The sequence below is a fragment of the Choloepus didactylus genome, chromosome 12 (assembly GCF_015220235.1).
Source record: "Choloepus didactylus isolate mChoDid1 chromosome 12, mChoDid1.pri, whole genome shotgun sequence".
NCBI lineage: Eukaryota > Metazoa > Chordata > Mammalia > Pilosa > Megalonychidae > Choloepus > Choloepus didactylus.
The window spans coordinates 60,096,868-60,121,447 of NC_051318.1; the positions used below are offsets into that span (position 1 = coordinate 60,096,868).

At 36.5% G+C, this 24,580-nt stretch overlaps 1 protein-coding gene across 3 annotated transcripts in view; it reads left to right on the top strand.

Annotated features, from left to right (window-relative positions):
- The window catches only part of MYCBP2 (MYC binding protein 2), a 377,400-nt gene that overhangs the window by 159,812 nt on the left and 193,008 nt on the right, over positions 1-24,580 (top strand). For all 3 annotated transcript variants that reach the window (XM_037800441.1, XM_037800440.1, XM_037800439.1), the window contains 6 exons: positions 9,413-9,617; positions 10,252-10,405; positions 15,398-15,570; positions 16,893-17,018; positions 17,108-17,235; positions 22,716-22,807. In XM_037800441.1, coding sequence (XP_037656369.1) covers positions 9,413-9,617; positions 10,252-10,405; positions 15,398-15,570; positions 16,893-17,018; positions 17,108-17,235; positions 22,716-22,807 — 878 coding nt within the window. The remainder of the gene's footprint in view (positions 1-9,412; positions 9,618-10,251; positions 10,406-15,397; positions 15,571-16,892; positions 17,019-17,107; positions 17,236-22,715; positions 22,808-24,580) is intronic.

A 24,580-nucleotide genomic window follows, 5' to 3' on the forward strand; every position in this document is an offset into this window, starting at 1 on the left:
GGTTTCCAAATATCTCCCATTGTGTAGGTTGCCTTTTTAACTCTTCTGACAAAGTCTTTTGATGTACAAAAGTGTTTAATTTTGAGGAAATTCCATTTGTCTATTTGTTCTTTGGTTCCTCATGCCTTGGGTGTGAGGTCTAGGAAACCACCTCCTATCACAAGATCTTTAAAATATTGCCCTACATTTTCCTCTAAGGGTTTTATGGCCTTGGTGCTAATGTTTAGGTCTTTGATCCATTTCTAGTTAATTTTTGTATAAGGTGTGAGGTAGGCATCCTCTTTCATTCTTTTGGAAATGGATATCCAGTTCTCCAAACACCACTTATTGAAGAGGCTGCTCTGTCCCAGTTGATTTGGCTTGACTGCCTTATCAAAGATCAATTGTCTGTAGATGCGAGGGTCTACTTCTGAACACTCAGTTCGATTCCGTTGGTCGGTATATCTGTCCTTATGCCAGTACCATGCTGTTTTGAGCACTGTAGCTTTGTAATATGCTTCACAGTCAGGTAGTGTGAGACCTCCTGCTTCATTCCTGTTTCTCAAGTTATTTTTGGCTATCTGGGTCACCTTGCCCTTCCAAATAAATTTGGTTATTGGTTTTTCTATTTCTGTAAAGTAAGTTATTGGTATTTTAATTGGTATTGCATTGAATCTACAAATCAGTTTAGGTGAAATTGCCATCTTAACTATATTTAGTCTTCTAATCCATGAACGTGGTATGTTCGATCCTATTCAATTTCTTTTAGCAGTTCTTTAGGTTTTCTGTTTAAAGGTATTTTGTGTCCTTGGTTAAGTTTATTCTTAAATACTTGATTCTTTTGGGTGCTACTGTAAGTAGGATTTTTTTTCTTGATTTCCTCCTCTTGTTGCACATTACTTGTGTATAGGAACACTACAGATTTTTCAGTGTTGATCTTGTAGCCTTCCACTTTGCTGTATTCATTGACTAGTTCTAGTAGCTTCACTGTAGATTTTTCTGGGTTTTCTACATACAGTATCATGTCATCTGCCAATAGTGAAAGTTTTAATTCTTCCTCTCCAATTTGGATGCCTTTTATTTCTTTTTTCTTGCCTAGTTGCTCTAGCTAGAACTTCCAGCACAATGCTGAATAACAGTGGTGACAGTGGGCATCCCTGTCTTGTTCCTGATCTTAGAGGAAAAGCTTTCAGTCTCTCCCCATTGAGTATCTTAGCTGTGGGTTTTTCATATATCACCTTTATCATATTGAGAAAGTTTTCTTCTATTCCTATCCTTTGAAGAGTTTTCATCAGGAAAGGATGTTGAATTTTGTCAGATGCCTTTTCTGCATCGATCGAGATGATCATATGGCTCTTCTGCTTTGATTTATTGATGTGGTGTATTACATTAATTGATTTTCTTGTGTTGAACCAGCTTTGCATACCCGGAATAAATCCCATCTGGTCATGGTGTATAATTCTTTTAATGTGCTGCTGGATTCGATTTGCGAGTATTTTAAGGACTTTTGTGTCTATATTCATTGAAGAGATTGGTCTATAATTTTCTTTTCTTTTCTTTTTTTTTTGTAGTATCTTTGTCTGATTTTGGTATTAGGGTGATGTTGGCTTTATAGAATGAGTTAGGTAGTTTCCCTCTAATTCAATTATTTTGAAGAGTTTGAGCAGGATTGGTACTAATTCTTTCTTGAATGCTTTGTAGAATTCACATGTGAAGCCATCTGGTCCTGGGCTTTTCCTTATTGGGAGCTTTTTGATGACTGACTCAATCTCTCTACTTGTGATTGGTTTGTTGAGGCCATCTATTTCTTCTTGAGTCAGTGTTGGTTGTTTATGCTTTTCTAGGAAATTGTCTATTTCATCTAAGTTGTCTAGTTTATTAGCATAAACTTACTCATAGTATCTTCTCATTATCTCCTTAATTTCTTCAGGGTCGGTAATTATGTTTCCTTTCCCATTTCTGATTGCATTTATTTGCATCCGTTCTCTCTTTTTTTTGTTAGCCTAGCCAGCAGTCCATCAATTTTATTGATTTTCTCAAAGAACCAACTCCTGGTTTTGTTGGTTGTCTCTATTTTTTCCTTTTCTCAATTGCATTTATTTCTGCTGTAATCTTTGTTATTTCTTCCATTCTGTTTGCTTTGGGGTTAGTTTACTGTTCTTTCTCTGATTCCTCCAGGTGAACTGTTAATTCTTCAATTTTTGCTCTCTCTTCTCTTTTAATATAGGCATTTATGGCAATAAATTTCCCTCTCAGCACCGCCTTTGTTGTATCCCATCAGTTTTGATATGTTGTGTTTTCATTGTCATTTGCCTCAAGGTATTTACTAATTTCTCTTGTAATTTTTTCCTTTACCCACTGGTTTTCTAAGAGGGTGGTGTTTAGCCCCTATATGTTTGTGAATTTTACGACCTTCTGCCTTTTATTTATTTCCAACTTCATTCCATTATGGTCTGAGGAAGTGTTTTATATAATATCAATATTTTTAAATTTGTTGAGACTTGCTTTGTGACCCAACACGTACTGTCTCCTAGAGAATGTTCCATGAGCACTTGAGAAAAAAGTGTATCCTACTGTTGTTGGATGTAGTGTTCTATAAATCTGTCTAGATGTTCTTTCTATTGATGAGAGCGGTGTATTAAAGTCTCCAACTATTATTGTAGAGGTGTCTACTTCTCCTTTCAGTGATTTCAGTGTTTCCCTCATGAATTTCGGGGCCTTCTGTCTTGGTGCACAAATATTTATGATTGTCATGTTTTCTTGATGAATTGACCCTTTTATTAGTATATAGTGTCCTTCTTTGTCTCTTTTAATTGTTTTACTTTTGAAGTGTAATTTGTCTGATATTAATACAGCTACTCCCGCTTTTTTCTGGTTGTTGTTTGTGTGAAATATCTTTTTCCAACCTTTCACTTTCAGTCTATTTTTGTCCTTGTGTCTAAAGTGAGTTTCTTGTAGCAAGCATATAGATGGGTCCTGTTTTTTAATCCATTCTACCAGTCTGGTCTTTTTATTGGGGAGTTTAATCCATTTACATTTTTTTTTAAATTTAATATATTTTATTTTGAAATAAATTCAATCTTACAGGAAGAGTTGCAAAAACAGTACAAATCCCATACATATAACTCCATCATACCCCGACCCCCCTCCCCTGATACCCCAATCCACCACCTTTAGCTTCCTGTCACACAACCATTTCTTTCTTTCCCTCCCTCTCTCCCTCCCTCCCTCCCTATCTATCATCAATCATCTATTGCTCTGTCCTGTGAACATATATGAGCAAGCTGCACATATCTTTGAACAAACAGTTCATGTATACCTTTCCCATGGACATGAACATTCTTTTATGCAATCTCATTAAGCGCAGCTAAGAAGTTCAAGAAATTCAGCAATGATACAAAGCTTACGTTCTACATTCCCTTTTGTGTGTGTGTGTGTGTCCCATCTGTGTCCCTTTGAGCCTCCTCTCCTCCATCCTCAGATCCCATCCAGGATCATCCTTGGCATTTAGTTGTCATCTATTTAGACTTTTTTTTTTTTTTTTTCAATTGTGGAAACATATAGATAGCCTAAATCTTCCCATTCCACTCCCTCCCTAGCATTCCATTAGTGGTATTAATCACATTTAGAATGTTGCAATGCTATCACCTTCCCACCATCCATTTCTAGAAGTTTCCCTTCACCCCAAACAGAAACCCTACTCTCATTTCTTAACTCCCCATTGCCTCTTCCCTCACTTCTCAGAGCCCCTACCCTACTTTTCATTTCTATGGTCATATTCTCTGATACTTTCTTTGTGTTTACCGTGGGGCTTAAATTTAACATCCTAAATATCTAACAATCTTTTTCTTTCACACCAATTTAACTTCCATGTGACACATAAACTATGTTCCTATACTCCATTATTCCCCCACCTTTATGTAGTTCTTATAAAAAATTACATATTTTACTTTGAGTCCAAAACCACTGATTTATCATTTCAGTTTATGTATTTTAGATCCTGTAGGAAGTAAATAGTGGAGTTATAAGTCAAAAACACAGTAGTATTGGTGTTTATATTTACCATGTGATCTTTACTGGAAATCTTTATTTCTTCATGTAGTTTTAGTCAGTTGTTTAGTGATCCTTCCTTTCAGCCTGCTCAACTCCCTTTAGCATTTCTTATGGGACTGATTACTGTTGATGAAGTCCCTCAGCTTTTGATTATCAGGGAATGTTTTTATCTCCCCCTCATTTTTATCCTCCAGGTGTTTGTGAATTCTCTAAGTCTCTTATGGTTATTTAGGCTTGTTTTTATGCCCCAGCATACGGTCCATTCTGGAGAAAGATCTGTGATCACTAGAGAAGAATGTGTGTCCCGGTGACCTGGGATGTAATATTCTATATATGTCCGTTAAAATTTTCTATATCTCTCTCTCCTTTCTTTGTTTCTCTGTCGGTAGGGCTCCCTTTAGTATCTGAAGTAGGGCAGTTCTTTTATTAGCAAAATCTCTGAGCATTTGTTTGTCTGTGAAAAATTTAAGCTCTCCCTCAAATTTGAAGGAGAGCTTTGCTGGATAAAGTATTCTTGGTTGGAAATTTTTCTCTTTCAGAATTTTAAATATGTCATGCCACTGTCTTCTCACCTCCATGGTAGCCGCTGAGTAGTCACAACTTCGTCCTATGTTGTTTCCTTTGTATGTGGTGAATTGCTTTCTCTTGCTGCTTTCAGAACTTGCTCCTTCTCTTCAGTATTTGACAGTCTGATCAGAATATGTCTTGGAGTGGGTTTATTTGGATTTATTCTTTTTGGAGTTTGCTGGGTATTTATGCTTTGTGTATTTATATTGTGTAGAAGGTTTGGGAAGTTTTCCCCAACAATTTCTCTGAATACTCTTTCTGGACCTTTACCCTTCTCTTCCCCTTCTGGGACACCAATTAGTCTTAAATTTGGATGTTTTATTTTATCTATCATATCCCTGAGATCCATTTCGATTTTTTCAATTTTTTTTCCCCATTTTTTTTTTTTTTTTTTTTGTTCTTTCATTTTCCATTCTGTGGTCCTTGAGGAGGCTGAGTTATTGTTCACCTTCCTCTAATCTTGCATTATGAGTATCCAGAGTCTTTTTAATTTGGCCTACAGCTTCTTTAATTTCCATAAGATCTTCTGTTTTTTTATTTACTCTTGCAATTTCTTCTTTATGTCTTTTATATCCTGTGCCATGGTCTTCTTCATGTCCTTTATATCCTGAGCCATGCTCTTGTTGCCTGTCTGTAATTCTTTGATTAATTGTGCCAAGTACTGTGTGTCTTCTGATCTTTTGATTTGGGTGTTTGGGTTTGGATTCTCCCTATCTTCTGGTTTTATCATATGCTTTAAGATTTTCTGTTGTTTTTGGCCTCTTGGCATTTGCTTTACTTGATCCCTAATTTGACAAAAGTTCAGCTTGGTGGCGTATACTTTCCCTAACTAACTTTCCCTAACTAACCAGCAGATGGCTTCCGTGGTGTGTGGGTGTCTGATTCTTGTGGGGTCCAATTGGTGCACCAAGTTTGGATGTGGGGCATGTGTTTGGGTGGTTAGGCAGGCAAGGCAGCTTTAATAATCAAACCTCCCAGGTGTTCCTGGAGATTTAAGGCTGTTGCAGGAGCCTAAGCCTTCATTTCAGCCTTTCCACCAATTGTCTCTGCTGCTGACCCACAAGTCCTTGGTATTCACTTAGGGTCCCTGGGATTTCTGAGTGGTTCCCCCTTCCCAGCTGTGCTCTTCCAGGACCTCTGCTGAGGGAGGGCCGCGCCACATCCCTAGTGCACGCCAGCCCACCAGGGAAGCCCTGGGTCACTGGGCCGTGCAAGGGCGCTCCCAGCCCGCTTCAAAGATGGTTGAAAGGGATGTGTTAACTTCTCCCTTTTCACACAGCTCCACCCTCCCAGCTCCAGGGCAATCAGCCATGGGTGTATTAAAAGCCACTGTCCACGGCCGATATTGTAGCTTGTGTGTAGTAGTGCAGGAAAGACTCCCCATCACACTGGGTTTCTTGGCGCGGCTTTGTTTTGCGGGTCTGGCCCCGGGCAGGAGCGTCCCCCGCCCGCTGGGGAGATGGCTGCAAGGAATGCGGTTTTTTTTCTCCTTTTGGCTCCCCTCTGCTCTTCTGGTCTCGACACAATCAGCAGTGGGTGTGGGAAGGGGTATCCTCCACTCCAGACACCAAGGCATTAGCCCAGCCCGCTCCCGCTGTGCTTCACTGCACAGCTCTCCCCGTCGTATCTGCAGCCACTCCCGGGCTTTTTTTTTTTAAAGAACTAGTCCGTCTCCAAATGCCAGCCCACCATTTCCCCACACCGCAGCGCTGCTGTGGGACTTTCAGCCAACTCACTCACTCGTTTCAGAATGCAGGCTCCTGGTTTCACCAAATGCATGTTCGCTATGGATTTAGCAGACTGTGTCCGGCTGGTGCATCGCAGAAGTGGTGTTCTGGGTCACTTTCTGGTTTTTATCTAGTATTTTTCATGGAGGTGTTTTTTTGCCCTGTCTCACCTAGCCGCCATCTTAAGTTCTCCTAATCCATTTACACGTAGTGTTACTTCTGTAAGGGCAGTACTTTCTACTACCATTTTGTCTTTTGGAATTTATATGTCATATCTTATTTTTTCCTCTCTCTCCTTTTGCCTTTCCTGATAATCTTCATTTCTGCACTCTTCTTCAACGCTCTCTCCTGTCTTTTCCTATCAGCCTGTAGCACTCCCTTTAGTATTTCTTGTAGCACCAGTCTCTTATTCACAAACTCTCTCAGTGTCTGTCTGTCTGAAAATATTTTAATCGCTCCCTCATTTTTGAAGGACAAGTTTGCCAGATATAGAATTCTTGGTTGACAGTTTTTCTTTTTCAGTATCTTAAATATGTCATGCCACTGTCTTCTTGCCTCCATGGTTTCTGCAGAGAAATCTGTACATAGTCTTATCGACCTTCCCTTGTATCTGATGGGTTGCTTTTCTCTTGCTGCTTTCAGAATTCTCTCTTTGTCTTTGACATTGGACAGTCTGATCAGTGTCTTGGAGTAGGTGTATTGGATCTAGTCTGTTTGGGGTATGCTGTACTTCTTGAATCTCTAATTCTCTGTCTTTTATAAGAGTTGGGAAATTTTCCGTGAATATTTCTTCTATTCTTTCTGCCCCTTTTCCCCTCTCTTCTTCTGGAATACCCATAACACGAATATTTGTGTGTTTCATGTTGTCACTCAGCTCCCTAAGACCCTGCTCGTATTTTTCCATTTTTTTTCACCATCTGTTCTTATGTGTGTATGAATGCAAATGTCTTGTCTTCCAGTTCACTGATCCTTTCTTCTGCCTGTTCAGATCTACTGTTGTGTCCCTCCATTGTGTTTTTCATCTCCTCCATTGTGGCCTTCATTCCCATGAGTTCTGCCATTTGTTTTTTCACGTTTATGAATTCTTCTTTATGGTCATCCAGTGTCTTCTTTATATCCTTCATCTCTTTTGCTATATCTTCCTTCAGTTCATTGAATTGATTTAGCATTAGTTGCCTCAACTCTTGTATCTCAGTTGAACTATTAGTTTGTCCTTTGGCTGGTCCATATTTTCATGTTTCCTGGTATGGCTTGTTATCTTAAGTTGTCTACGTATCTGATTTTCTTGATTAGTTTATTCTGGAGTTCATTTTCCATCTTTTACCTTGGGGTTTCTTGATGGTTGGCTTTGTTCTCTTATCTCTGTTATTCAGTTCAACTTATTTTAGACCTCTAACTTAGGTTCTATTTAGTTAATCAGAATTGTTCACCTCTTGTTTTTTCTGTTTCTTGCCCTGCCTCTATGTAGCGTTTTTGTGAGAGGGTCTCCTCAGGTATGGTTGACCCCAGTCAGATTTTCCCAGTCTAGAGAGGCCCAGGTCTCATGGGGATGGTATGGAATTTTCCTGGCAATGAGACCCTCCTATGAGGCCTCTGGAATTGTTGCTTCTCCTATGCTGTCCAGCAGGTGGCACTTGCCAGCCCGCAGCTCCCCCACCAGTGTAAGGAGGTGTGGAGACTTTAGTTCTCCTGGTGACTCTGATCCTGTTGGGGGCATGGCTGACTGAAGCTGGTATCTGAATTCCAGCCCCTGGAGTCTGAGTTCCCAGGAGGAAGACTGCCAGTTGAGCTGGAACTCCCTCTACTCTCCCAACCCTAGGAACTCCAGTTGTCTCTCAGGGGCACTATTCCCTTCACTTCTCTCCTCTTTGGGGTATCTCCAGCTAAATTCCTTGGTCAGCCTGAGTAGCCAGTTAAAGACGGGGGTGGAGACCTTCTTTAGAAGTGAATCTGGAACTCAGAGACACTGTGGGTACTCTGTCTCCCCCCAAGCCCAGCCTAGTCCCTCAGCCTGGGCTTTCTGATAGACAATGACCACATATGGTACTTTTAGATTTTAAAAATAGAAAAAGAAAAACAAGGGAAAAAAAAAGAAAAGAGTCCCTTTTAAAAGTCTTTCCCCAGCCTGGAGTTTTGTCAATGTCAGAACAGAGCATTTAAAGATGTACTTTGGGGAATTGTCTGATAATTACTCTCCAGTAGCTTCAGTTCCACCCTTGCAGGCGGCTATTGAAATGCAAAATGATAAGGAGTCAGTGAGAAGTCAGAAGGGACAAAATGTAGGGGGAAAAATGGCTTTTTTGGAGCCTGGGAATAGGTGCCGGCTTTTATGTGCCCCCCCTTCTCAGAGCCCAGTCCTTCTTTAACACCCCCAGCTCCAAAAATTAGTTAATTAATTTGTTAATTAATTCTGCAGTTGAGAAGTGGAACCCCCCTTCTTGCCCTCAGCAGATTGTTGTTTTTTTTGTTTTTTTTTTTTTCCCTTTCAGGGAGCCAGCAGCAAGACAGTCTGTGTGGTCTGGGAGGGGAGGGGCGACAGACCCCTGGTCGGGGGAACTTAGAATGTTCGCTGTGATCTCAGCTTTTCCGCTGATTCCAAACTTGTATCCGATATGTGACTGGTTACTGGAGACCCTGAAAACACTATTTTGTATAGTTCTTGGGTAATTGCCAGCTGCTCTAGGGGAGAGACAAAATTCTGCACCTCACTACTGCACCATCACTAATTTTTTAATGTATTGTGTACTTAGTGTACTTTTCCTTTGGATATAAACAGACAGTCAACAATATTTTGGGAAGATTATGTGCAAGGAAAAATATACCCACTATATTTATTTGTTTTTTCTTTAATATTATACTTTGTAGTTTATTGTGGAGAGAATTCTCAGGAGTAATAGAGACTATGTTATTACTTTGAAAATAATTTGGTTCAAATTTCACATGTATTTCATTTTTAAACAGACTAAAAATTGGTAAAGAATAATGTCTCATAGAGCTTGTTTTTGCCTACTGTTTCCTTATCCTTGATAAAAATTATGGATTTTTCATCTGGTAATATTATTAATATGGTTTATTTAATCTTTTAGAAAGGACAACTGGGCAGGCCAATTTTGGATGTGCCATACTGGAATGCAAAGCCAGCTCCTATGCCTAACATTGGATCAAAATATGGACGGAAAGCTACCTGGATAGGTGCAAGTGGGGATCAGACTTTCTTACGAATTGATGAAGCACTTATTAATTCTCATGTCCTTGCTACATCAGAAATTTTTGCCAGCAAACACATAATAGGTAATACCCAAAAGAAAAGAGCACCCCCCCCCAAAAAAAAAAAAAATCACAACCTTGTTTTGAATGGAATATGGTCTTGGAGCTTTTTGTCTTTGTTTTCTTTCTGTTTGAAGAAATTTGAAAGAAGCCTTTAAATGTCTTTTTAAAAATATGTATCTGTCTGTTAGAAGAATTGAGGAATTGGGAGACCTAGAAACCAGAATATTTATAAGCTAGACAATTATGGAGATATGAGCTAAATTATAGCAGGATTAAACAACCTATACTGGAGTGAGGAATTTTTCTGCATTGCTTCTTGTTAAAAGTATGATAGAATTTAATTTTTTGGAAGGTTAAATCAAACTCTAAAGTTTCATTAAGACCAAAGTATCAATTCATACTTGATCTTATGATACTATGAATAATTATGTTTTAGAATATTACAGTGTAGGGATTAGGACCATGTGCTTTGAATTTAGACAACCTAATGTTTTAGTCTAATTCTGCCACTTTCAGGGTCTTTAGGTAATTAATCTCTAAATCTCAGTTTCTTCATCTGTGAAACAGAGGTAAAAATAATACTAACCTTCTAGGGTTTCTGTGCATATAAAATGGTAATGCATATTTAAAATATATAAAATGTATTTTCCCCAAGGCTTGGTACCTGCTTCTATCTCAGAACCTCCTCCATTTAAATGTCTTCTAATAAACAAAGTAGATGGGAGCTGTAAAACTTTTAATGACTCCGAACAAGAGGATCTGCAAGGATTCGGTGTATGTCTTGATCCTGTATATGACGTAATTTGGAGGTAAGCTTCTCTATTTATAAAATAGAATAGTAATTAAGTAATTATTACTCTTGTGTATAATATAACATATTATATTAAACTAGTAACTACACTTCTATAGAGTGATTCACAGGAACTTTTACAGTATAGTGTAGTGGTTTAGAGCATATGTTCTTAGCCAGACTGGTTAGGTTTATCCTAGCTTCATAGTTTTCTCTGTGTTACCTTGGAGAAGTTACTTTGGCTTTCAGTGCTTCACTCTTCTCATTTATAAAATGTTATGAGGGTTACAGAACTTGTAACAGAGGTATACAGTAGGTGCTATACATGTTTGCTATCATAACTTTTTTTTTTACTTTCAAAAGTCTCAGTGTTACTTTCAGTCTGCCAGTTTATATTGTAAAGAATTCATCCTATTTCTCATTCCTGTAAGCATCTATTTATTTCCACATATGTAGAAGAACTTATGCCAAAGACATTACAGAATAAAAAGATAAATAAACCTGCTGTTTAAGAATCTGCATAACAAAAATCCAATATTGGTAGGGAATAAGCAGGTTTATATAAACTGGAAATTATAAAACTATAGAGATGGGTAAAGGTAAAAGAGAAAGAAAGAAATTATATTGTATTTCTTTAAAATTTATTGTGGTGCTTTATAAACATAATAAGTGAAGAAAAAGCTCATACGTCTCAGCTCCTCACAGGGCTTATCAGTTGTTTTTAACTCTTGCATTGTTTATTGGGCTAGCCTTATTAGGCAAGAATTCAGATAAATTGGTTGAAGTGGAATGAGGAAAGAGAAGACTTTTTCTCTGTTTCCTTTCTCCTGCCCATGCCTTCTTTCATTGCTAATAGCTGGCTGCGTCTTCAGGAGGACTGCATTCAGAGTGAAGGATGGATATTGCTTCCCAGATTGCTGACCAGCTGAATTTTGTAAAAAGGCCTTAATGTCACAATTGGATTGAGCAGTGCTTTTAGATCTCCCTGGCAGCATTGTTCAGAGTAGATTAAATAACAAATGACTACCAGCACGTGGTCTTTTGTAGTAATTCTTATGAAGACATGAGCTATTATGAAATCAAAATTAGAGTCCTCTGGCGGTTTGATGTGCTGAGCCCTCGAGCATGGGACTTGCCCTTATGAAGCTCATTACCACAAAGGAGAGTCTAAACTTGTATGTAATGGTGCCTAAGAGTCTCCCCCTGAGTACCTCTTTGTTGCTCAGATGTGGCCCTCTCTCTCTCTAACTGAGCCATCTCGACAGGTGAACTCGCTGCCCTCCCCCCTACGTGGGACCCAACTCCCAGGGGTGTAAATCTCCCTGGCAACGCAGAGTATGACTCCCGGGGATGAATGTGGACCCGGCATCCTGGGACTGAGAGTATCTTCTTGACCAAAAGGGGGATGCAAAATGAGATGAAACATTTTCAGTGGCTGAGAGATTCCAAATGGAGTCGAGAGGTCACTCTGGTGGACATTCTTACTCACTATATAGATAACACCTCTTAGGCTTTAATGTATTGGAATAGCTAGAAGTAAATACCTGAAACTACCAAACTCCAACCCAGCAGTCTGGACTCCTGAAGACAATTATGTAATAATGTAGATTACAAGGGGTGACAGTGTGATTGTGAAGACCTTGTGGATCACACCCCCTTTATCTAGTGTATGGATGAGTGGAGGAATGGGGATAAAAACTAAAGGACAAATGGGGTGGGATGGGGGGATGATTTGGGTGTTTTTTTCACTTTTATTTTTTATTCTTGTTCTGGTTCTTTGTGATGTAAGGAAAATGTTCAGAGATAGATTGTGGTGATGAACGCATAACTATATTATCATACTGTGGACAGTGGATTGTATATCATGGATGATTGCATGGTGTGTGAATGTATTTCAATAAAACTGAATTTAATTAAAAAAAAGAGATATAATGCTAGACACACACACACACACACAAAATTAGAGTCCTCACGGTGGGATAGAATGGAAGGGATAAGAGAACAGAGTGAATGTAAATATATAATTGTCTGCAATTATTTACTGATTGCAGTTCATTATACTTAAGAGACTTGGTAACCAAAGAGTAAGTTCTAGTTTGGACCTGGGTGTTTAAGTTTTATTTTGAAGTAAAGCAAATTTCTATTAATAAAATAAAAATTAAAATCAGCAGTATGGAATACTGGATAAATTCAGTGGGTTAAAGATACAGGATAGCCAGATCCTAGCAGTAAAAACTTGCTTGAACTGGAGGCATTTCCTTGGGGTCTTAATAGAACTCTGTAGTGTGGTATCCAGTTAGTTGAACCCTGTCTTCGCATATGATGGTAGCAATGGGCCAGATGATCTCAAATGTCCTGTAATCCTTGATTATTTTTCCTTTTGTTTCAAAATGAAGATTAAAAGGTCAAGGGTAATCCTCTACATTTCCTATAACAGCGAGAAGGTGTTTTCCTTCAAATGAAGATCACAGTTTCTTTTCATTATCCTGATTTCTGGCAGTTTTGTGTCCTTTGTATTTTTCTGTAGGGTACTTGCATTTTATTGCTATCATAGACTTTACAGATCCAGTGTTAGCTTATTTTAACTTTCCTTCTTGCCTGAGTCTGCTTCCTTTTATATTCTTGAATAATTAAAAACTTAACATCTATAAATATAGAGTAGATAAATGTTAAGGATAACAGTTGTTTCCTACTTAAAATTTACAAGAATAATTCATGAATACAATGTTGTTAAAAAAAAAAATCAGAGTAAAAATACACACAGGAAAGTGTAACTCATTCTTCAAATCTTTTTTCCCACCACAACCATATTCCCCTAACCTTCTGTATGGGTGGCAAGTTTTAAGTTTGGTTTATATTGTTTGATACTTTTTAAAATGATCTTTATATAAATAAGAATATACTTATTCTAAAAGTTAAGTTTTTTGTTCAACAACAATTTGGAAATCTTTCCAGGTCCGTACATAAAGATGTACTTCATTAAGTTTTTTTTCCTCTTAATTAGAAAAGTTGTAGGTATACAGAAAAATCATGCAGAACGTACAGAGTTCCCATATGCTCCCCGTTCCAATCTGGCTCTTGAGGGGCTCAGGTTGGTGTGGCCCCAAGACCAAAGAGCATGCTAGGCACAAGTCAGACATGAGTTTTATTATTACTTACGAACAGAAGATTTTTCCCGATGGCAGTCATTTGGGAAGTCAGCACTCTGCAAAGGTGGGAGTGCAAGGGGCAGCTTATAAGGGTTTAGGACAAAGACATTCCACAGGGTATGAAAACAGAGTTTCAGCAGTGTCTCATGACACAGGAGTCTGCAGATTTGCTATGAATAGTGATCGGGGAGGGGAGTTTCAATGCTTTACAAGATAAGTGGTTTATAATATCATCTGTGCATTCTTTTCTCCTTGAGGAGGTCTATTGACCTTTAACTTACCTGGTCATGTGTGTAGCTACATGCAGTGACTTACTCTCAATATGAGGAGGAACCCAGGTCCTGGGTCTCCACACCCCCTCACACATAGAGTTTTCCCTATTATTAATACGTTGCATTAGTGTGGTACTTTAGTATAATTGATAAAACAATGGTATTATAATTATACTATTAACTATAGTCTATAGTTTACATTAAGGTTCACTGTTTATGTTGTATTGTGTAGTCCTGATACCAATCAAAAGTGGAGGGTTTTCTGCCTGATGTGCTCAAATGACCAATTTCTGACACCAGGCTTTCAAAGAGAGAAAGAGTTTATTGCTAGTCATGATGGCCTATTGACCTAAAAATCTACCTCTCCAAACTGCAGTAATTGTGGTAGTTTTATAGTATCAATAGATGGGCAGGTTTTAGGATAATGAGCACAATGGCTTGAGATGATGAGGTTAGAGCTGATCTAATTATTGAGCATGCACAGATTGATTAATTTTTAGTCACAGAACATAGGTAAGAAAATGGTGGCCTTAATGTGTTGATGGGTGTGATTTTTGGTAACACAGTGAGGTATCGGTCACTTATAGGTTAAAGTTTAAGCTATTGCACGTGTCAGGTGAGTCCATTTTGGTTAGATTCAGCGTCGTTTATCAAAATAGCTTTGGAATTGAGGTGGGTTAGTTCTGGGATGACTCAAGGCCCTTCATTAATAAACATTAGGGGCTGACTTTAGTGATCATAAGACTCTGAAGTTGAAAAACCAGATAAAGGGGTACAAGTGAGGGTCAGTCACAAGCTTTTTACAATCACAAGGGCATAAGATAAAGGCTATATAGTTAGACAATCATTAATCAGAAAGTAAGGCAACTGGGTTACAGTTCAGAGATTTCAGATGTTTCCCCTTTGTCTATTTTGATATGCCAGAAAGTAAAAGGAATATCTATATAATGATTCAGTAATCATAATCATCCCCTAAATCCCAACTTCTCAGTTACAGTTCTATGAGTTTTTTTTTTTTTCTATTTTTTATCCTAGTAACATATGTACATCCTAAAATTTCCCATTTTAAACACATTCGGTGGTGTTAATTAAATTCATAATGTTGTGCTACTAACACCATCATCCATTAACAAAACTTTTCCATCACCCCAAACAGAAAGTCTGGACCAATTAAGCATTAACTTCACCTGTTCCTTACCCCTACCCCCACCCTGCCCCTGGTAAACTATTCTAGTTTCTGGCCCTGAAACTGCATAATCTAATTACTTCATATCAGTGAGATCATGTAATATTTGACCTTTTGTGTCTGGCTAATGTCACTCAACATGAAGCCTTAAGTATGTGGTTACTGTATTATTTTTTTTTCATGAAGTGTTGTGATCTGTATTACCATTTTGTTAAAAATTATTTCACTTGTAGTTAAATAAATTGTTTTATTTATATGTTTAGCTCAAATATGGAAAATAATGAACTATATTTTGTTCTCTTTAAGCTGACTGTATTATTCTCTTTGTATCATAAATTATATTAAAGAATTTTTTTTAATGAAACTGCATGTTGAAGTGCTAAACTTATTCTTTTACTTGGAAGGTTTCGGCCAAATACCAGAGAACTGTGGTGTTATAATGCAGTGGTTGCTGATGCCAGACTCCCCTCTGCCACAGACATGCAGTCCAGATGCAGCATCCTAAGTCCTGAACTTGCCTTACCAACAGGATCAAGAGCTCTCACCACCCGATCTCATGCAGCTTTGCACATTCTAGGTATGGCTGCTGCTTGGAATTCACCTAATTTCTTTGATGTGTGTGTGTTTGTTCATTTCTAGAGTATTTATATTTGTAAGTCATTCTGTGATTTCTATTACACATTAACAATATCCTAGGTGCCTCTTCTATCTTTAAGAGGCTTATTCTACAAAAACAGCATGTCAGAAATGTACCAACACCATGAAAGATTCATGTATACCCATATAAACGAGTCCTGAGTACAATATTCCTAATAGTATATCTTTAAATGTTAACATTTTTGGTTAACTTGAATATAGACACTTTTAGAGATGTGAATTGAATATTAAAAGGTATATTTATAATATTTAATTTGCATACATTATTTTAAAACAAATTATATAAACATTGCATGTATTTTATAAATACTGCTTTTATCTCTTCTTACATATCAGCTTTTCACAGCACATCAACTTCACTTCTGTTTAATTAATTGAGATACAGCACTTTTTCCATCCACTTGTGTAGTGCTGAGAATTTTATACCAATCCACTTATCTACTTTTTTTATAGCTTTTTTTTTTTAATTTTTAATTTTATTTTTATGCTTTTTTTTTTGGAGTAATGAAAATGTTCAAAAATTGGGATGATGATGAATGCGTAACTATATGATGGTACTGTGGACAACTGATTTTGCACTTTGGATGATTATGTGGCATGTGAATATATCTGTATTAGTTAGGGTTCTCTAGGGAAATAGAACCAACAATAGATATCTTTGAATATAAGATTTTATAAAAATGTCTCACGCAACTGTGGGGATGTTTATAGCTTTTTAAAATGATATTTAATAGATCCATTTATGTTTATCTAGTATTTGTAATTGTGAGGTCATACTCCTAAGTATAATTCCTAGATCTTAATACAATTTGTTGCTTCCTTTTTTACAAATTTCATCTGGTAACCATTGTAAACATCCAAATGCAGTATTGATTAAGGTTATTACAGGCTACTGTGTCTTCCTCAAACAATGCTTTAATAGTCAAAGTAATATAGAGGGTGTTATCAAATGAAGAACCTTGTAAGGGCTTAAAGGTTACGTGATTCCAACTTTTCAGAGATAGTTTTGTGCAAAACTTTGTCATATAGTATATGTTTAAACATGTTAATCGCCCAGGCAAAGGAGAATTTTATTGGTTGTAAGTATTCTTTCACGAAACTGTGTTTAAAAAGTTGGAATAAATTTGAAAAGCACACTGCCAGTGTGTTTACTTACTTTAGTTTATCTCTACAGTATCCCATATCAATAGTATGAAAAATTCTAATTTCAAGTAGTTGAATTTTATTTGTTTGTTATTTTAGGTTGTCTTGATACCTTGGCAACTATGCAGGATTTAAAAATGGGTGTTGCAAGTGCAGAGGAAGAGACTCAAGCAGTAATGAAAGTTTATTCCAAAGAAGATTATAGTGTGGTAAACAGGTTTGAAAGTATGTACATTTATGTTTAGAAAATATTATCTTATAATTGAAATATATATATGTATTTTTAAATATAAATTATTATTTATATGTTTCAGGTCATGGAGGGGGCTGGGGTTACTCTGCCCATTCAGTAGAGGCTATACGTTTTAGTGCTGATACGGATATTTTACTTGGTGGTCTTGGTCTGTTTGGAGGTAGAGGAGAGTATACTGCCAAAATTAAGGTAAGGAGTTCATTGAAAAAATGTCCTTTCTGTTTGAAGATGTTGGTTTTGACATAGTTTATTATTTTATATAATACTTCCTTTGAAAAAGGGCTTGAGGTAACATTACTAAAGTCTAATACATTCACACAATCATTAACTCAGATTTAAAAGTAAAAAATAAATTAAGGGAAGAAATGAATGGCAAATGATTTTTCAGTAAGACTAAAGGAAGGCTGAACTTCGTGCTAAACTTTCTAGTGGTCTAAGAACAGCAGCACCTTTTTATGTGGCCACTTTCTTATGGCCATTGTAATGTCAGGAGGCACAACTGTTTTGATGCAGGGACATTTTTACATAGCTTAAAACAATTTTAACATTTTTAATGCCATACACTATTTGAACAGACATCATTACCCTGAGAGTGGGGATCTGGGATGAAGTGAGAGATAAAGTGTAGGGGATGGATTCCATTTGCTGAACAAACTAATCAAGAATTTATTACCATGTTATTCATCTCATAAAGTGACAGCAATTATTCTAAGCAATGTATATGCTTATTCTTTGAAAATTCATTAACACTTGAATGCTCTACTTCTCAAATTAGCTGATTTTGCTAACATGAAAGAAAGACTGTAATTTTTGCCTTAATTTCAATAGCAGTCTTCATGGGAAATTCTCAATTAAATACATCCATTCAGGAGGTATTTTCTTAGCTCTCTCAATAATATCCAAATACTTTATTAATCTGTTAAATCTCCCTTATGATGATGGGTTTTGAGGACTCTCCTCCTAGAGGCCAAACAAGTACTGACAAACTTTTAAAAATCCTTGTTTATTTCTGGTTATAATTGGACTATGTATGCAAAAAATGTAAATTCATATAGGAATGAATAAAGTAAAATTAAAAGCACCTACAGTCGTATAGAGTATAAGGACAGAATGATGATTAAGAATGTGTATAATATATATATATATTTTGATAATAAGAAAAATAATAGTTTTACTCTTTGGCACATTTTGATGCAACTGCTTCAAAATGGTTATTTTAGGTTGTTTTGATTCAAAGTCATGACAGAAGCAAAGTAAATGAATTCTGTAGCTCTGGTTGGCAATGTTTGATAAGTATCAACCATCTCATCGGGAAAATACACCATATATATTTTTTTCTGGCCCTGTGTGTTTCCTATAATGCTGAACACCATGGTGGCTCCTATCATCAGTAGTGGTGATATAGAATTATAGAGGCCTTTCTATATATATGTTGTTTTCATATTTGCCCCATTTTTCTTCTTTACTCCTCTCATTCTCTGGAAGTGATCTTACCTTGTATTCACTGTGTGTTGTAAGGCTCAATAAGGGTTGTTTTTTTTTTCCCTTCCCTTTACTTCTCTAAGGTATACTTTTTTCCCCTTTAGGATAAGACCCTTCTTGATGTTTTGTTTTATTTTGTTTTGATACTTCTGGTTGTTTGTTTGCTCGTCTTTGTTGGTTCATTCTCTTCTACCTGGCTCCTGAATATTGGAGTTTCCATAGGTCCTCTTTCTCTCCACCTTCACCTAGGCATTCTCTTCTAAGCCCAAAGTTTTAGCAAAAGTTGGCATACCATTTTATATCAAATTTATATCTCCAGCTCATAATTCTTTTCACCTGTTTCCATGTAAGTGTCTTAAAGGCATGTCAGTCATTTTATTCAAACTGAATTCAGGCTCTTCCTCCAGGACTTGGCTTTCTTTCAGTGATCCCTTTCTCATAAATAGTACCACCTACCAAATACTTTTTACAAAAGCCAGAAACCTAGATGTCTTTCTTGACAGCACCTTCCTTTCTTCCCACCCCCTCACTCCCCCCCCCCCCCCCCAAAAAAAAAACCACTCTGTCACTATCTTAGGCAGAGTTATTGTCTTGGACTAGTCATTTAGTTGGTCTCAGTACATATTCTCAAATTTTTGGATTTCAGGACCCTTTTATACAAAAAATTTATTGAAGATGCCATATTATTGTTTATATGATTTATATCTGTTAAAATTTACCATATTAGAAATTTAAAGTTACTTTAAAAACATTTCATTAATTCATTTAATAAAAATTATAATAAAACCAGGACATGCCATCTTAAATAACATATTTTTGAGAAATAATAATTTTTTCCAAACAAAACAAGCATTTCATGGCAGGAATTATGTTGTTTTACATTTTTGCCAATCTTTACAATCTCTAGTATAACAGAAATATCTAATATGTTGTTTTAGTTGAAGTATATTAATAAAATCCAGCCTCACAGATATGTAGAAGGAAAATTAGGGGTGATTTATTAGCTTTTTACAGGTAATTATATAGTTTTCAGCATGCCTTAATTTTCCATCTTTTGTGGTTTCATTAAATGTTTTCTACATCAAGGATATAGTCATGAACAGGACAGTTCTTGCCTTCAGGGAACTTATTGTTGAGTGAAGGAGACAGATAAATGAGCCAAAATTTGTTCACTCATTCATATCACATTTTGCAAAGATTATCAAACTCTAGCTGTATCCCGGGATTTATTAGGTGCTGGGGATGGTGCTGTCAACCAAATAGTCAAAAGATTTTGGTAAGTTTTATGTAGTTAATAAATTGGATGATATGTGTGAGAGAGTAATTGGCAGAGGAGGCTAGCCTACTTTACATGGGGTAGCCAGAGAAGGCTCTTTGTGAATGTAACGTTTGAACAGAGACCAAGAGAATGAAAAGGATCCAGCAGTAGATGTAGCATTGTGAGCAGTGGAAACAGCAAATTTTTTTTAGCACTTCATTGAGGGAATTTCTGTGCTTGCTTTCTCCATTCTCTCTTTTCCTATTCCTTCTTGAGCCTACTCAGTCAGACTTCTGTCCCAACCATGCCATTGAAACTGCTCTTGTCGAGGACACTCATGACTTCTGTATTTCTAAATCCAGGGGTCACATCTCAGTCCTCATCTTCCTTGACCAACCAGCAGAATTTAATGCTATTGATTTCACCTTTGAAATAGTTTCTTCACTTGGCTCCCAAGACACCGTATTTGGATTTCCTTCTGTCTATAGACTGCTCTTTTTAGTCTCCTTTCTGGTTCCTCATCACCTCCCTGATCTCTAAATGATGGAATACCCAGTACTCCACCTTCAGAGTAATTCAACCTCATGGCTTTAAATTTTTTTTCTCTGAATACTCTAAAGTTATAGACTTCTCCCCTGACCTCCAAAGTCACATGCAACTGCCTGCCCTACATCTCCACTTGGATATCTAATAGGCATTTTGGATGTAATATGTCCAAAACTGCTTCTCATGATCTCCTTAAAGTTGCTATTTCCACTTCCTTTCCCCCAGTTAATTGGCTTAGAATGGGGTTAACTTCATTCTTCCCATTGTTCAGGTAAGAAATCTTGGAGTCATCCTTGACTCTTCTCTTTCTTTTCACACCCCATATCTACTTCAGCAGCAAATATTGTTGACTCCACTCTCAAAATAAATCCAGACTCTAACCACTTCTAAAATCTGCCACTGGAACCACTCTGATCCATGCCACAGCCATTCTCATCCAGATTATTACAGTCATTTCTCATTTGGTGTCCTGCTTCTACCCGTGCCTCCTTCAGTTTGTTCTCAACGTAGCAGCCAGAGTGATTGTTACAGTGTACACCAGAGCATTTTATTCCTATGTTCAGAATCTCCCAGAAGAAAGCCAAAGGTCTAACAAGACCCTACTAAAACTGACCCACATCTCCTCTCTGGTCCTATTTTATACTAGATGCTTTATTTTAATCCAGCCACACTGGCCTGCTGCTTGCTTGTAAGCATGCCAGGCACTGTCAAGCCTTTCTGCACATGCTCTTCCCTCTAACTAGAATTCCTTTTACTTCACTAGCTGTGTCGCTCACTTCCTCCTGACCTTCAGGTCTTGACTTCCTGGTCATCCTATTTAAAACTATAAATACTTTCCCCTACCACATACTTACTCCAGATACACACACACACTCACACTTACACTCACACTCTTTTTTTGTTTGTATTTCTCACCTCTCCATGCCTATTTGTTAGAACTGGGCCAGGCACACAGTGTGTGTTGAAAAATATTTATTGAATATAAGTAAGGGATCCAGGTTAGGGGAATATCATTATGGAATTTTATATCATGCTAAGAAGATTAGGAACCACTGAAGAATTTTAGATTAAGAAAGTATTCTGATAATATACTCATTTTTTAAATGTACTGAAGGTCATTTAAAAAAAAAAACACCACCTTCAGCTTTATGGAATATGGGTTAGAGTAAGGAGAGAATGGAGGTAAGAAGACTAAATCTTATGGAAGTATTCCAGGTGGAGACAATGACTGTGATTGAATGGACAGACTTTTGTACTAACATTAGAATAGATATAGTGATGGGGAAGAGATATGGAAAAAAGGATTAGTCCCAGATTTTTTATTTGGATGACTAGGTGAATGATAGTACCAGTTATAAAAACAGTGAAGGTGGGAGAGTCACTTTAGAACTATTAAGATTGAGAATCACTTTAGAACTGTTAAGATTGAGCTGCCTTGGGGAATCCATTAACTGTTGAGAATGAGAGTCTGAAAGTCAAGAAGGAGATCTGAGCTGGAGAAAGATTTCCAAGTCATTAGCATGTATTTGAAAATTAAGACATCTTGCACAGTACCTGTTCAGTGAATTCTAGTGACTCCTTTTCTTCCCTATCAGTGTTGTATCTACCCTTCTTATAGTTCACCTGTTATAATTCTCAGAGATAATAAAGGTTTTTTTTTTAATATGATTAGTCAATTTTTAAAAAAAGACCTCTTCCTCTTAATTCTCTGTTTTTACTTCATTTCATACCGTTTTCTTCTGTTGATATCTTCTTCCCTCTTCTCCTCCCCACTTTTTTATAACCTTTTTCCCCCATACTCTTCATCACTACTTTTCTCATGCAATATTACTTTGAACTATTTTATCTTCAGTTGCTCCCCTCTCTCTCCATAGCTAACATTTTCCAGCCCTATTTGTTGAATAGTTTTCTAAGTATCCCACAAGTATTATTTCATTTAACTCTCACATCTGTTATGAGGTGAGCACTGTTCGTATCTGTCCCCCTTTTATAGATGAGGAAAATGAGTCCCAGGATCTCACAGCTTGTAAGGGGTGAAGCAGGATTCCACCCTAGGCAATCTAATTTCAAAACTCATACCCTGTTGATGCTACCTTATCAGTCCTCACTGCCTTCAAATGTTTATACCAGTTTCAAAACTTTTTGTATAGGGCTATTTCTAGCATTTGATATGAGTAAAAATAGGTAAGCCAAAATTAATATAGACCATAAAACTTTGTATATGTTTCTTAATTTACATGTATATTTCACTTAATATTTAAAAAACAGTTTTACATTCTGTATAGTTCAGCATATATTGGACATACACAAAATTATAAGCAAATTATTCAGCAGATTTATTTAACTAATAATTGGGCAAAATATGTTTTTCTCCTTTTCCCAGCTGTTTGAATTGGGTCCTGATGGAGGAGATCATGAAACTGATGGAGACCTTCTTGCAGAGACTGATGTCTTAGCTTATGACTGTGCTGCTAGGTAAATGATTTATTCATCATTTAATGTAACTCTTATATTCTTAAAATTGAAATTTATTATAAATGAATAAAACATAATTTAAAAAGGAAGTTTGGAACAATCTCTGCTAACACCAGAAATTAAATTATTTACTAGGTAACTTAAGTATTACTTTTTACAATGTTGCGTTAAAACTACTAGTATTCTCTTCACATTTTTATTTTACAAGATAAATTGATTCTTTCTACACTGAAGATAAAATGGAAATATACATGCAATTTGCAGTTTTATTTTTATACGTCTCTTAGAAAACACCTAGTGTACTAGTGTTCTAGTAATGTGATACTGCCTGGAATTGTCTGTTACCTGTAGCACTGTGTATATACTGTCAGCTGTATTTGTGTACTCTGACTCCGTGTCCATAGTGTAGGCTTGATTATCACACACTTGAGCAGGTGACCAGCTTTAACCTTGTGGGAGGCTACCAAATTTGCTATGTTTATTTACGAAGATTCATTAACTAATGGGAGACTTAGATTTCATAAGTTTTCTCTGTATAATCCTAAGAATTATCTCAACGCTGTGTTATAACAAGTTAATAATTTTAATCAGAATATTATGGTGAGAAAAAATATAAATTGATCTTCATAGCAATAATGATACACTGTACTTCTCAATATTAAGTATATTAAGAAAACATTGGTGTGCAAAAGCTTTTTTCTAATGAAAAATGTATATATTTTTGAATGTCTGAAATAAGCATGGTAGTAAGCATTCAGTTTGATTTTAACAGATACATAGTTTTGAGAACAAAATAGGAAACCTAAAAAAAATGTGACTATGTCTTCAATTTAGGCATTAACCAATATAACAAGGTCCTTTTTCAATAATCTTTTGTGTTTTATGCAAATAAAGATTAAGGAAAATTTCAGAAAAGTTAATTAGTTAATTTTTAACAAAGGCTTTATTGTCATTTAGCATTTGACCATATATATGATTATAACTCAAAAAAATATCATGTGTATGCTTTCATGTCGAGAGAATCGTCTTAAAAGAAAGCCTTGATTCCTAAGGCTAGCATTAAAAGACTTGCATAATCTGTCAAGCATCTTTTCTGCCTTTCTGCATACTATTCTTCTACATCATTCCTAATGCTTTAACCAAACTGAACTCATTTCCATTTCCTGACCATGTCCTGGACATAGGAAGATACCTCCACAGATCCGTTCATACCATTCTCTTCTTTTCCTGAAATGCCCTTCATTCTTTTCTTTATCTCAGCTATACCTAGTAAAATTCTCAAATGCCTTGTCTTTTATATCCTTCTACTCTACTACCTAGAACTTTGTGACTGGCTGATATCCTTTATCAGATGTCCTTACTTATATACATGTCTCTCTCTCCTCCTAAATTGGTCAAGTTACTGAACTCCCAAACTATCCCATTTATTTTTATTTTAATTTTTTAAAAAATCTTATTTTTATTTTTACTTTTTATTAGAGAATTTGTGGGTTTATAGAACACTCATGTATAAAATACAGAATTCCCATACACCACCCCACCGCCACCAATATCTGGCATTGGGTAGAGCGTTTGTTGCTATTAATGATAGCACAGTTTTACTCTTAAAATCCCTAGTTTAACTTAAGGTTCCCTGTTTGCGTGGTATAGTTCCATGGATTTTTAAAAAATTTTTATTCTTTTATCATATATAAAAATCTAACATTTCCCCTTTTAGTCATATTCAGATACATATTTAATTGCTGTTAACTGCATTCACAGTGTTGTGCTACT